The following is a 15,266-nucleotide window of genomic DNA, read 5'->3' on the forward strand; positions in this document are numbered from 1 at the left end:
AGCCAGATTCACCACAAGAACAAGCAGATACGTCCAAATAGCCCCTTGTCTTGAGGTCATTATATTGGCTGTCCAATGAAAGACAGTATCCAGTTCTAGGTTCTCTCTTGTATTCAAGGCTCTGAATGATTTGGCTCCGACCAGTGAAGATCCGGGTTAGAATTGATCTTCAATAACCCATGCTTGTCGTAAGAGGCGACTAACGGGGATAGGGTGGTCAGGTTCGCTGACTTGGTTGACATATGTCATCGTATCTCATTTGCGTAGAATGATCACTGGATTGCCTGGTCCTGACTAGATTATTTACAGACCTCCGCCATATAGCAGGAATATTGCTGAGTGCAGAGTAAAAATAAAATCACTCACTCACTTTGGCACTGGCATATCTTGCTGATCTACTGCATGCCTTTTCGGTCACTGTCATGGGAGGGATTAGAAATGTCTTCATACATTTAAATCTTGTACACTAATCCTGGCCAAAACATCTAGGCCAGGTCTGTGGAACAATGTCCCACAAAGCAAAGCACTTTGAAATCTTTGCTGAAAATTCATTGTCCATGAGCGAACAAGGGGCTTTAACGTCGCACTTAAGAATATTTCTCTCGTATGACGAGGTGTGTATGTGTGGCTGCTTGTACTTGCCCAGACTTAAGCTGGTTTTATAGTGCTAGCTCACTGAGATACCATGCCGCAGTTAAGCATCAATACCCCACTCAGACACATTATACTCACTCCGAGCTGACCAGTCCTTGTTGTACCCATTAATGCCGAAGCGCCAGGCAGGGACCAACAGGTACCATATTTTAACGTCTTTTGGTATGACGCGACTGGGATCGATCCCCGACCTTCCGCTCTCCGGGCGGATGCTCTAATCACTACACTACGGAGTTGGTCATGAATCAATGAGCTATTTAGCAACAACGTATTGCTGGATACAAGGGCTATATAAGTGAATATTTTGATTGAGTGCTGGCAAAAATTATTGGCTAATAAGTTGAAAACGTAACCGTATATAGTGAATATTACTGACTGTGACGGTAAGTAACTTTCACTCAATAATGTTCCCTTTATATTCTATGACACATCGAGTTGAGAAAATGATACATTTCGTTGTTTCTTGCAAAATATAAACAGTTACTATAAAACAGAGAATACAGTCATTTATTCGTTGTCTGTTACGGGTTAAACAAAACCAAATGTTTTCCCATAGACTTCCATAGGAGTGTTATATGTTAAAAAATAACCAGGTCGTAAATAGCCGTTAAATATATATATTCATATATACATATATATGCAGATTATGACTTTAAGGCCACAAGAACACATTTTTATTTCAATGTTAACAAATTCCTTTTCCAAATACAGAACGTTGAAGCCACTAACACAAGTTATTTCTGCACACATTCAGCCTAAGTCGTTGTGTTAAAGTAGACAGCACCAAATATTGAAAAATATGGTCAGTTTTACTTACTTGACATTTGCAAAAGAAACCTCATACTCAATCTCACGATCACAGCAGTGAGATGATTCTGCCTGAAGGCCACAAAAAGTTTTTGTTAATCTACGGAATCTAGTTTGGAGCGCTATGACCTGTACACCAGTGGGAACTCCACCTGCCCGGCGTCTGTAAACACTTATGAAGTGTGTTTACCCTTTTCCTGTAACCAACTGAAGAACATTTTAGCCGCTTTCGCCGTCAGTTCGATGCGATCATCCACCTACAAAGACACAAATGTACCTTTACCATGAACTCGCCTTTCCCAACCAAAAGGAATATATACTGATGAACAAAAGAAAGTACTCACCTGGTGTTTTGAGACTATTAAAAAATATTAGTGTTATTGCAGCACGTACACAATGTTTGTGACTTGTGAGTGAGTCACAATCAAAACACTGTTTTTAGAAAAACATTTTACCAAAGCATCAGGTGTGTGCTTTCTTTTGTACGGCAGTTTGCATCTCGATACCTATTGTACTTGTGTTCACCTATAGCGATGTTTGTAGCTTTTGTCATAGCCTTACATTTTTCTTTGGGAACCTTTTCATGAGAACCCATGTTGGGGCATCGGCAGTTTGACATTGGTCATGCATTAAAACTGAAGTTGAAATCGTTTTGGAACATACACAGTTACTAAAATTTTACTCATTAACGGGTTGTTGGCTAAGTTTCATATATGCAAGTGCTATGTTTACATGTTGTATGGTTATGTGGCCTGGCGAACATAACTAATGGTACTGTGATAAAAATATATACTTCAAATACCATATTCCTTCAATGTTTGACTTCCTGAAATAAATGGGTGACATATATATGAGCTTGACATGTGATATTTACACACATATTTTAAATTATAGTTAAGAGAGGGTAAATGCGTTATCTTTGGACCCCATACCCGTCAGTTAGATTATAACATAATTACATTGAACAGAACACATGTCATTTCTACTTTGGAAACGAAGAAAATGATTCCCACCTGGTCACTTATTTCAATGTCGTAGCAGCACCACGACACGAAGTGTTCACAGTTGCTGGCAAGCAGATTATATCCCTCTCTGCCAAGCTGGCTCTTGGCTCTCTTTACGATATCAGATTTGCTGAAGGCTCTGCAAAGTGGATAAAATGTATCTTCCTTTTGACTGTATGTTTTCTGCATTCGATAGTACAGTTCCCCAAAACTATGACATAAGTCTAAAATATGAAGATAATGAACTTTCAAATTATTCAGAAGTGTACAAAAGAATAATAACATTCTGGCCCCAAACCGGTAATAAAAAATATTAGTCTATAACAAACAGCACAAATGAGGTCAACATCCGGGCTTCTTCATAGGTAACTAATACCCAAATTAACTTATCCATGGCAACTCTTGTGTATGATATCTTTTTTATTGAAGAATGTATTTATGTCCATGATTTTGCACTCTGTGGGTGGTTTAAAGAGAACAAAAACCCAGAACCGAGAGTCAGCCCTCAACATCTTCAACATCCCTGTCCGAAACCAGAAAGAGTAGAACTGTGTATTACTACTCATACTACAACAGTTATCCACACAGGTGAATAATATTCAAACTTGTGAGATGCCCCAATAAAGCAGACATTCCTAACCAGATTCTCAGCGCCACTCCTTGACAGAAACGGCACCTTATGTCTTGCCCAATACCTGTCGTTTGCTTCTCTTAGTGTTCATGATACCTCAACTCTGGAGTGACAGGATTTATATGGGCTCTAATTTCTTCAGTAGATATGTACTTCATTCTTTCATTTGTTTCTCACTTTAGTCCGTATTTTTCGCCCTTGGAGTTGTTTTTATACATCTTGCTGTTCGCAGCAACATCCTTGATTTTGTCTCTACGGACAACGGCTTTTTCAGTCTTACTTAAGCTCTGACCATCAGGGCTGGCCAGGTGAATCACGTAACCATCACCTGAGGACAAATGTTCCAACCTATTACATGTTTTTCTCATTCAACACTGGACGGAACTGGGTGAGGTAGGTGTGTGTTAATGTGGTTATGTATTGTGTGTGGGTGGGGGTGTGGGGTGTGGGGTGGGGTGGGGTGTACGTGGGTCGGGGTCACTGATTTTGATCAATAGATGTTACTGGGAAATTGCAATGTATAGCCGATGAGAACAAATGGATTCTGAGCAGTGCATATTACTGAGGGATTACAGTGTATAGCAGATAGGTCAGAATTAATTCTTATCAGTGAAGATTACTGGGTGGTTACTGAGTATAGCAGATGGGAAGCATTTATTCTGATCAATAGATAATAGATGCTACTGGGAGATTGCAATGTGTAGCAGATTTGAAAGAATGGATTTTTTAGTGTTACTGAGTGATTACGTAAATTACCTTGGAAACTACTAACCAAAGGTGGGCCGAGACCATTCATTGTAGTTCATTTAAAGCGGACAATAAAGGAAATACGAATCTCTAGTTTATTCTTCTTCAAAGTGTCAAAGAGAATCAGTGAATATTTGCCTACCAATGTACACGGCCCAGTGACAATAGAACATTCTGTCAAACTCCACCTGGTCACCTGGCTCCAAGCTGGACAACACGTCGTTGTTGTGCTTTTGGACCGTTGTCATCTCTGCCATGGTAGTGATCGGTGTCAAGTGTCCTGTGGAGATGTCACGCTGTAAACCAAAAGGTAAAATGGACTATTATGATGCATTGTCTAAAATTAGTGACATTAAATGTCATTGGTATAGAGAGTTTATGAATACCGGTCGACTCTATTTCATCATAAACACATGTCCCGGCGGCTAAACAAACCATTGGTAATAACATATTTGACAGGCATACAGTCAGCTATGGTCATGAAGATAGGGAACACTGATGTTAGTTCTTTATAACCGTTCGTTCATACAATTTTCGCCAAACATATACAGTTAGTGACCGGAAAAAATAATACGTTATAAACGCAGTTTACCGTTTTCGCAATCACCAAAGCCATCGAGTATGAACTAATCACCAGGTTACTGAGAAACAATCTCTTCAGGTACAAATTATCCAGCAAACAGTACAGTGAGTTAAACAAAATGATCTGTCCTAAAGGGAGGCCATGTTTTATGGTTTGGTGCCAACTCTCAGTCCAAGTCTATAGGTTGTAGTGTCGCTAAAATTACGTGTCTGTGTAATTCATGTTTATGGATGTGTTTGTGGGGGGTGGGGTATGTAAACAAGGTAAATGTGTTGAGAAATAAGGTTGAACCACACACTTACAAATACTTGAATCACAAAGTAACGAAGAATGAATGATAAACCTAAAAGAAACTCACAAAAAAGCAGTCATATAGATTGCTCGTGCATTATTATTCTTTAGTGCTTTGACAGACGAGCTATACAAACACTTACAAGTCTTGCATTGACGTGCCTCAGAAACTTGACATATCTCAGCACAAACTGGGTTTTCCCAGACGAGCATTCCCGAGGAATTCTAACTGCGCGTGCCCCAATTGTCACATTTTAGATTTTCCGATAGTGTTACATTGGTTGACAACAGGTCCATATTTACATGTGTACATTGATGACCTGACCCATGTAAGACCTGACCCATGTAAGAAACGTTCATCTAGTTGCACTTCACATTTTGAGCGCTGTTTCCTACGTCCTCGGTTAAGATTACACACTGTCATAGTGGTGCTGTATCTGTCTCCATGCTGTCATAGTGGTGTTATGTCGATTGTCATTATGTCATAGTGGTGTTATGTCTGTCTCCATGATATCCTAGAGGTATGATGTCTGTTGTCATAATATGGCAGTGGTGTTATGTCTACCTCCATGATATCATAGTGGTGTTATGTTTGTTGCCATGATATCATAGTGGTGTTTTGTCTGTCTCCATGATATCATAGTGGTGTTATGTCTGTCTCCATGATATCCTAGAGGTATGATGTCTGTTGTCATGATATCATAGTGGTGTTATGTCTACCTCCATGATATCATAGTGGTGTTATGTTTGTTGCCATGATATCATAGTGGTGTTATGTCTGTCTCCATGATATCATAGTGGTGATATGTCTGTCTCCATGATATCCTAGAGGTATGATGTTTGTTGCCATGATATCATAGTGGTGTTATGTCTGTCCCCATGATATCATAGTGGTGTTATGTCTGTCTCCATGATATCCTAGAGGTATGATGTCTGTTGTCATGATATCATAGTGGTGTTATGTCTGCCTCCATGATATCCTAGAGGTATGATGTCTGTTGTCATGATATCGCAGTGGTGTTATGTCTACCTCCATGATATCATAGTGGTGTTATGTTTGTTGCCATGATATCATAGTGGTGTTATGTCTGTCTCCATGATGTCTTAGAGGTATGATGTCTGTTGTCATGATATGGCAGTGGTGTTATGTCTACCTCCATGATATCATAGTGGTGTTATGTTTGTTGCCATGATATCATAGTGGTGTTATGTCTGTCTCCATGATATCCTAGAGGTATGATGTCTGTTGTCATGATATGGCAGTGGTGTTATGTCTACCTCCATGATATCCTAGAGGTATGATGTCTGTTGTCATGATATGGCAGTGGTGTTATGTCTACCTCCATGATATCATAGTGGTGTTATGTTTGTTGCCATGATATCATAGTGGTGTTATGTCTGTCTCCATGATATCATAGTGGTGTTATGTCTGTCTCCATGATATCTTAGAGGTATGATGTCTGTTGTCATGATATCGCAGTGGTGTTATGTCTACCTCCATGATATCATAGTGGTGTTATGTTTGTTGCCATGATATCATAGTGGTGTTATGTCTGTATCCATGATATCATAGTGGTGTTATGTCTGTCTCCATGATGTCATAGTGGTGTTATGTCTGTTGCCATGATATCGTAGTGGTGTTATTTCTGTTGCCATGATGTCATAGTGGTGTTATGTGTTGTCCAATGCTATCATAGTATTTATTGTCAGAAATCCTGATATGTTTTACTTATCCGGGTTGGAAGCAAACTGACGCCAGTACAAGGTTTATTGTGTGTCTATTTTTGTGTCTATGTTTGATAGGCGTTCAAGGATCACCTCTTGTAATGCACAAGAGCGATATTGTAGAAAAAATCTATGATGACGTCACAATGACTTGATATGTGTCATAAAAAGTTATCAGTTCTAAAGACCATATCATCCTATGGTCTGTAACGTGGTATATCGAAATGTGCTTACACTCATCACAGCTTTCTGGTCAGTAGAATGCCGAATCCCATACAGTTTGCGTGGGACAACAGATTTCAACATGCCCTTAAAACATTGTTACAGCGAATACACTTGATAGCTAATGCAGAACATACACCACATCCGACAATTCATCTGAGTAATTGTTTTGTAACGGCGACGTCAAAGGCAGCAACGGCACTAGGACACCGCATCCGTCGACATACAATTGTACCGGCGGCTTAGAGAACATGGTATTCTAGCACGTCGACCCTACCTCGAAGTGCATCTGACTCTTCAAACTCGACGTCGTCGATTGACATTGGCCAGGCAAGTTCAACTTTAGTAGATGCGTAATTGGCGATGTGTGATGTTCACCGACGAGAGTAGGTTTTGCCTGTATATTAATGAGGCCCGAGCATGTGTTTACAGACGAGTAGGTACAAGTTTAGCGCCGAAGTGCGTTCAGCATGCCCGACCGTTTGAAGCCCATAGCTTGATGGTGTGGGGAGTGATCTCAAAACCATACTTGTGATCATTCATGGCAACCTGAATGCTCGAAGATACACGATTGATGACATTTTGCGATAAAAAGTCTTGTTGATTTGTGTAAAAGTTCAGACTATGATACCACTTGTCTTTCAGTGTCAGTAAAGCAATAGGTTTGACTTTGTATGAAATGAAATTGTGCACATTTGCTGTAGACTTCAATACTCTATTGAAATTAAACAGATGTTCATTTATGTATGCTTTATTTTATTTCCAGGTTTGGTAAAATATACTGTATACTTTCTTTTCAGCACTGGTTTACACCAGTTTATGACAGGGTTAAAAAATAGCCATAACATCGCATCTGTTGTATTCGTTGCTTCGATTCACAACGTCATTCCATTTTCAAGAACTGACACAACGTCAGCATGATTGCGCATTAAATGATATCGTGAAATATTATACATACGTCTGTGTCGAGATGATTTATCTCTTTGAATACACCAACCATTGTGATTGAAAATGTGCATTTAAGGTCTAAGGTTAGGATCCTGTAAATCCGAAAGGGTTGAGCGTTCTCACAGATCTATTCCTAAATGAACGTGAACTTGTGAACTAATAAGATTTTCATGAATGGATTAATATATATCGATAATATCCCTGTAAGAGGGATTTTCTTGAGAATTTTCCTCAGACTGAGAGACTTTCGTTACACTATCCCTGGAACACAGAGCTTTTCTATAGAATATTCCTGTTCCTGAGAGACATTCTTTAGAATCTTCCTGGAACATAGAGGTTTTATGTACAATATTCCTCTGCTTGTGAGACATTGATTAGAATATCACTGGGAAAAAAAGGATTTTCTATAGAATATTCTTGGTACAGACGGCTTTCAAGAGACTCTATGTGGTTACTAAACGAAAGGAATATCGCATAATTCTGTTGGAGTGTTGGTGGTGTAATCTCATATCGTTGTAGTGTTGCCACGTGACACCATGTTGTAGTGTTTCAATACAGCATAGTGCCAACATGTAGTGGTGTATATGTTAGAGTCAATATAATTTTCAGCGATTATGTACATTGTCTGATTCACTCAGTGATTATACATAATCACTGAAATTTTCAAGGGTTACACATAATCCGTGTATCCATTCAAAAAGGGCAACAATGGGCTTTGCTGATGAGAGAGGCTCATTTTGAAACAGAACACAAGGACACCCGCACCTCAGAAAAGGTCACATCCAAAATGGAGTCTGAGAGAGAGAGTTTCAGAAGTCACGTGTATACATTGTACATCCCAAGAGATGAATATCAGAAGACCATAAGTGAATTGCTGGAATTGTGCAGGGGTCAATAGGTGCCAGACAAATAGAGGCAAATGCTACAAGGCTGGTGAAAAGTGTTAGTCCTGCTTAATACAAAAGTCTAATTCCACATTTTTGGGGTGAAATATACCTCACACTAATACAAGAAGTGATTTCAGGGAATATGTCTAACATTCTAGTCTATGTTTCAGTGATTATCTATAATCACTAAGCGAATCAGACATTATACATAGTCACTGAACATTTCAGGGATTATACATACACCCTGGTTTTACATATTCACTGTAACACATACACTTGTACTATGTCCATATTTGCTTTTGCTCAGAAATATACCAACACTTACCTTCTCCGCCTCGAGATCCCTATCAATATCTCCGTCTGACTATAGATCTCACAATATACCTCTGTGCATAGCGTTACGTCATCCTACGGTTGGAAAGAACTATGCAGAATTTTTTGTATTGTGAGAAAGTTGGGGAAAGGACAAAAGGACTCAATGCTGACCTAATATGGAGCGTTTTACTTTGTTAACTCTGTATTCAGCCCTGTGACGGCGTCTTTTTTTTAATACACTTACCATAAACTCTGTTGCAACAATGCATTTATTGAGGCAGAGTACTGGCACTTGTTTGGAAGATTGGGCTCAACAATTGTTGACCCTCTTTTCCTCTATTTACTCGTGCTCGTTTGCCGTAATGTTCACACATCCAATACAAATGAGTCATGCATGGTTTGTTTGTTTGTTGTTTGTTTGTTTGTGTAACGCCGCTCTCAGCAGTATTCCATCTATATGACGGCAGTCTGTACATAATCCAGACTGGACCAGACAATCCAGTGATTGACATCATGAGCATCTATCCATGAAACTGGGACACAATGACATGTGTCAAGCAAGTCAGGGAGCTAGTGTACCCGATCCTGTTAGTTACCTTTCACGAAAAGTATGGGTTGCTGAAGATGAATTTTTCCCGTATCCTCATCGGTAGGTCATGAATGGTAGTCAAGCTATAAAACATGGGTTTTATCAGTTATGTCTGCCAATTACACCTGTCCATTACGTTCATTTATATACAAAATGCTAATCATTTGATTGATTCAGTTAAGCTTTATAGTCACGTGGCAATGATCACGTCACTAGATCGTTTGAATGACATTTGGGGTATGAATTTTGTATGTGACCTTTCTGAAACATCTTTGTAAATTTGACTGATGATATATATTTAAGAACAGACCATGAATATGCTTCGATTTTTAATATTACTACAAATAAGAGTAATACCCTATGTCAGTATTATGTAATTATCTTGTATCTTTTATGAAATGTATCGTCACTTGCTCCATAATGGTGTTAGAACCTACACTCTCATTGTAATAGAGAAGTTGTTTATCCATATATTGTCATCCTTCCTTATCAATCCAACTTCATAATTCCTCACAAAGGAGTTACCCACAAGAAAGAACAACACTCATTGATCAATTATTTTTAACTGGGTAAAACCTGCGTTATTAAGCACAAACAGTAATACTCAAGTAGAAAACGTTTAACAAAATTTGAAACTTTTAACCTAATGTGTACTTTAACACTTATCCATGGTAAACCTCAGAAGAAACACACCACTTGAATCAGTCTGCCTTGATAACGGCCTTAAAATCTGTAACCAACTTTAAACATGTAAACTTTGGTAGAACAACCACATTAACAAGTCAAGTTTGTAACTTAACCAGAGCTTGATAGCAGGACCAAACTGTATGCACTTGTTCTGATCCCTTTGTCTATATTTTCAAGCGTTTAATATACAATGTACAAACATCTCTGATGAAACCAACTCCAGAAACACTTGACCACCAGGCAGCTGCCTAGAACGCATTTAGCCCCTTGTCACCAATTTTGAGAATGCTGTCAAAAACATTAGCAGTTTTTTTACAGTGGAAATAGTGATTCAAGTATATGGATTCTGTCTTCCACCGACCGATTGAATAGTTCACCTCTGCCGGAAAACAACAGCTGGCCACAATAGTAGCCCCTGTGGGTTGGAAATCTTTGGCACTGAAAGAATCTGGTAAGCCGGCTGTAGAAATAGCCTCTTTGGGTGTTTTCTCAACTCCGCTGCCATTGAGAGAAGCATAAGGCCTTGTTAGTGACTGGATTTCCATCTGTCTGGCTGTCCTTGTGATATAAGTCTTTCGAGTTCTGACTAGACAGATCTTCTCCACTGACGCAGGTTTTATAGTATGACCAGAAATTATTGAGAATTTTAGGAATACGTTTTATTGGATTTCTAGTATAAACAACCTTGACCAGCTATCAAGTGCTTGGTTTCATTCAAGAGAGACAAATCCGTTAATCCTTTTTCATTAGTTTGTGAAGAGTTATCCCCCTTTGTTTACTTTCTAGCAGACGACATTTTCAGTGATCCTCAGTATGGATGATATAGAGAAGAGGAAGTTGTTTTTAGAGTATTATAACAAGGACATCTGATCAGCTAAAGTGATTTCAAGTTGAACAGTCATCCTTTTGTCCACTGTTTATCGGGTTTTGAAAAATATTGCAAAATGATATGGCATTGAGCACCAGGGAGGCGCAGGTAGGCCCAAAAATTGACTGTCGGTGACAGGGGGCGGCATGGTATTCTTGTTCCTAAAAACAAACAAGGAGTTTAGAAAACTTAAGGCTGGATATGATTGATAGAGGAACTTTGGCTGTCTGTTAAGGAGACGATTAGAACTGAGCTACACGCAATGTGTTGGCAGAAAGGTCGAGGAATTCCATCACCGATCATGAAACCTGAACAAAAGGAGCGAAAGGTTGATCTGGTGCTTACAGCAAAGAAATTTTAACTGGGACAATGTGATTTTCACGCAGCTATCAGTACACACAAACATAGGCGTGCAGTAAGGTCTGTTGCCATTGTGAGGTGTATGAATGATTGTTGTCCTAATAGTGTTATGTCACAACACCCGTAAACGGTGAGTATTCAAAAAAAACCACTATCAATATCCACTATCCGCGGCAATCTTGTGAATAGCATTAGCATGTGAACAGATGTGTCCATGCTACATTTCAAAGAGTGAAAATTGATAGAAGGACTTTGTTGTTCTCTTCTTTGTCAAGACAGATAACGGTGGTTGCATTGCTGGGACATAAATTGCCTGAAGAAAGAAATCAATTTGGAACACACTCTGGGGTTCAAAAGGGTGGGTAACATTGACTGGAAGGCGATTTCTATGTGACAATTGTGTCCTGTCAATTACATTTGAAACGGTTCGTGGAAGGCCTTACAGCTTAACTGCAAATTTATACCAACTGTCCCACTAACATTACCGGCACATTCGCACGGCGGCACACCTAGGTACTGTGACCATACAGAAAGACAGGTCTACATGTATTTACATTTCAATACAGTCAGACAGACAGTCTCTCCCACGACGGACCAGCTGATAAACAGAGGAGCAAAAGGAACCATCCCAAGTATAAATCTTCAGAGGCCCTGGTAAATGGTATTAGGTCATTTTGCCTGACTTGTAATCTATCCATACCAGTATTAAAGTCAATAATGGTGGTCTTAAACCTACACAGTTGTGTGTTTTGATTATTTGATCTGAACTTCATTTTTGGCACAAATAACACGAAAACGCTGTTGCTTCTGACTAAATAATTTTACAAATGCGCATAATTATCATGCCTGTACCATGTACCACTTACATGGGAGGTGGAAACATGGTCTGTAAACCATGTTGTCCTTCCGGAGCAAAACTCGTAAGTCATTTGATATTTTGTATACATATAAGACGTACACTGCATTCTGCTATTCTGGAGGATAGTTACAAGGAAATAACAATGATGGAATTCAAACGGGATAAGGATCGTTTTCGTTAAGTATATTTTATAAGGTGCTTCGAGAAATTGTATTGGCGGAATGGGATTATTTGAAGCCTCAAATTCAATGGGTTTTTTTCAATATTAAAGATGTTTTAAAAACACATGTGAGATAATAATATATGAATCCGTAATACATCGAAATAAGACCCTAAATTAACTCAGCCCTCTTTCCATCCACTCATTCAGAAATTCGAAGTCTGTCTTCAACATGCACTATGCTGTTGTGTTTTGGCGTTTGAATCAAACATGGTGCTGGTGTGTTTTAGCACCCTTGTTTTTCGCTGTTTTCGGTAATGTTTCATTTTACTCAAACTCAACGAATACTGAATCAGTTGCTTCGCTGCATGTTCCAAAATGTTGTGTAAAGTGCCCATTAAGCACACAAAAAGTTGCATTTACCTTAGAGTATAACAGACCTCACTCCGATTAAGTTTATATATGACAATCAAATTTTAGGGTGTTCCCATACTTTTTGTGTGTAGTATATATACATGATGTTTCATACAAGCACATTATTATTCTGTCTATTATATGCTTCCAATTTTATATAATTACGTTTAAAATATACAAATCAGAGAAACTTTGATAAATGCAATCCAAATTCTCCTAACTGTAAACCAAGGACTGTTCACTTCATTGCTCAGGCACACATATAAGACATAGTTCGCTATTCAGACATGCAAAAAGAATCGTGACAACATATTAAATATTCCTTGAGTCTCCAGCCATGATATTACTATATACCGCTAAAAGAGACGTACTCACTCGAGTTTATCACGCCACGTCACATCACATCATATCATATTATATCAACATTGTATTTTACGCTGTTTTCTGTGGCAATATTGGACTGGAATGGACCGTGTCCATAACATTGCCACATTTATACCCTGTGAAAATACATTAAGGTATAAAATAGGTGCTTTCAAGAAATTTGTGTAAGTCACAGGCTATGCATTATTTAACTAGTGAGTGAGTGAGTTTAGTTTTCAGCAATATTGCAGCTATATGACAGCGGTCTGTAAATAATCGAGTCAAGCATGGGTCACTGAAGATCAAGTCTAACCCGGATATCTCAGGGGAAATTATTTGAGAACGAACGTGGATTAAGGAAATCATTATTCCGTTCACAAAATGTCATGAATTTTGTCATGAAAACTCGCCGTGTCTGTACACACGTTTGCCATGATGTACACGTGAACGTGTTCGTGGTAAAATGCGACATTTACACAGAAGCATGCCAAGAACGGCTACGTGCTATTGGCACGTTGGAAGTTGGAACAAAACAGAGGATTGTGGCATGAGATCTTAACGTTTCACAGTCAGTAATTACCAGATTACAATCACAATATCGCAGACAGATTACGTTGCTGACAGACATCGATCATGTGGACCAAAAGGGACAAATGGGTCACAAGACCGTTTCATGAGAACGACTGTGGAAAGTACCTCTCAAGTTGGAGAGGAGCTTTACAGAGCAGCAGATGTTAGGGTGAGTATTATCACGGAGTTCCTCAAAACGGAGAACATACCATGACCAGCACTTAGTCCAGACTTGAGCCCTTTGAAATATGGAATGATAAGGATCCTCCATGTTGAATCCCCTTGTTCAAGCATTATTTTTCATCACAAAGGAAAAACAGCCAAAGATCTTTTTTGATAATGTTAATTGTTATTTAATTATTGACTTTTTTAACATAAATTGAATTGTTTGGAAAATTTTGATAAGTATGTTTTGTAAATAGACAAGGGCTGAAGTGATGGTGTAAGTCCAGCTGGTTGGTGGGTCCATGCAGGAAGCAAAAGTACCATAAGTCTCGATGGTCTTTAGTAAGGCGATCTGTAACTTGTTATGTAATTATTGACTCGTCTATAGATTTACGCGCTAGTTTTACATCTGAATCTGTGATATTCTGGTTGTATTTACTCTAGTTCGTCAAAAGGTTTTTGTATTCTCGGTTTCTGTACCATTTTTTCTCATTGACAAGAGGAAAATGTTATTAGATAATAACTTTATTATAGCGTGCTTCTTCCGTTTTTACCTTGACAATACAGTCATACAATAACTATGTGTAACCTGGGACAAAATAGTATATCAAAAGGATACATGCCAAAAGTATTGCAACAAACATGTCTGAGGTCTCCAATGTTTTATCAATAGCGCTCCATAAAATAACTTGGTCTAGTCACTATATGGCTAAAATACTGCCGATGCGACGAAAACACTGAGCTCACTCCTTCACTCCTTGGACCTCGCATCACCGTCAGTAACCACCCACCACTCTCAACGTGGACCGCCTCCGTGGTGTAGTGGTTAGAGCGTCCGCCCGGAGTGCGGAAGGTCGTGGGTTCGATCCCCGGCCGCGTCATACCAAAAGACGTTAAAATATGGTACTTGTTGGTCCCTTCATGGCGCTCGGCATTAATGGGTAAAACAAGGACTGGTCGACTCGGAGTCAGTATAATGTGTCTGAGTGGGGTATTCATGCTTCACTGCGGCATGGTATCTCAGTGGGCTAGCCCTAATATACCAGCTTAAGTCTCGGATAGTACAAGCAGCCGCACATACACATACACACGCATGCACGTCGTCATATAAGCGAAATATTCTCAAGCACGACGTTAAACCCAATTTCACCTCACCTCTGAACGTCATCCAAGAAGAATGGTATACAGAAGCGTGGAATAGCCCAGTTATACAATGTCAGCGCGAAACCAGTTTATCAAAAGGATATGAGCACGTTATCTCTGTGTTGGTTTACATTTTCATTCACATAGTATTACATGATGGTATAATAGCATATGAACTACCTCAGTTTATCACAATGCAACGTAGCATGATACATACACATAAACAGGCGGGACTTCCGAATGACGGACACCACCAGCGTAACAGACTTGACAG

General features: G+C 39.1%; 1 protein-coding gene across 2 annotated transcripts in view; it reads right to left on the minus strand.

Moving 5' to 3' along the window:
* Window positions 1-1,145: 1,145 nt before the first annotated feature.
* The window catches only part of LOC124266530 (phospholipase A and acyltransferase 3-like), a 52,554-nt gene continuing 38,433 nt past the window's right edge, over window positions 1,146-15,266 (minus strand). The window contains exons 1-4 of one of the 2 annotated variants that reach the window (XM_046701324.1): window positions 3,986-4,139; window positions 3,274-3,424; window positions 2,475-2,604; window positions 1,146-1,718 (exon numbers count right to left, since the gene is read on the minus strand). In XM_046701324.1, coding sequence (XP_046557280.1) covers window positions 1,635-1,718; window positions 2,475-2,604; window positions 3,274-3,424; window positions 3,986-4,100 — 480 coding nt within the window. In that variant the 5' untranslated portion in view covers window positions 4,101-4,139 and the 3' untranslated portion in view covers window positions 1,146-1,634. Of the gene's footprint in view, window positions 1,719-2,474; window positions 2,605-3,273; window positions 3,425-3,985; window positions 4,140-15,266 lie in introns of those variants that run through there. The other variant, XM_046701325.1, reaches the window with a different exon arrangement.

This window comes from Haliotis rubra, unplaced genomic scaffold (assembly GCF_003918875.1).
Source record: "Haliotis rubra isolate DU_JTF1 unplaced genomic scaffold, ASM391887v1 Scf1260, whole genome shotgun sequence".
In the NCBI taxonomy this organism is placed as follows: domain Eukaryota; kingdom Metazoa; phylum Mollusca; class Gastropoda; order Lepetellida; family Haliotidae; genus Haliotis; species Haliotis rubra.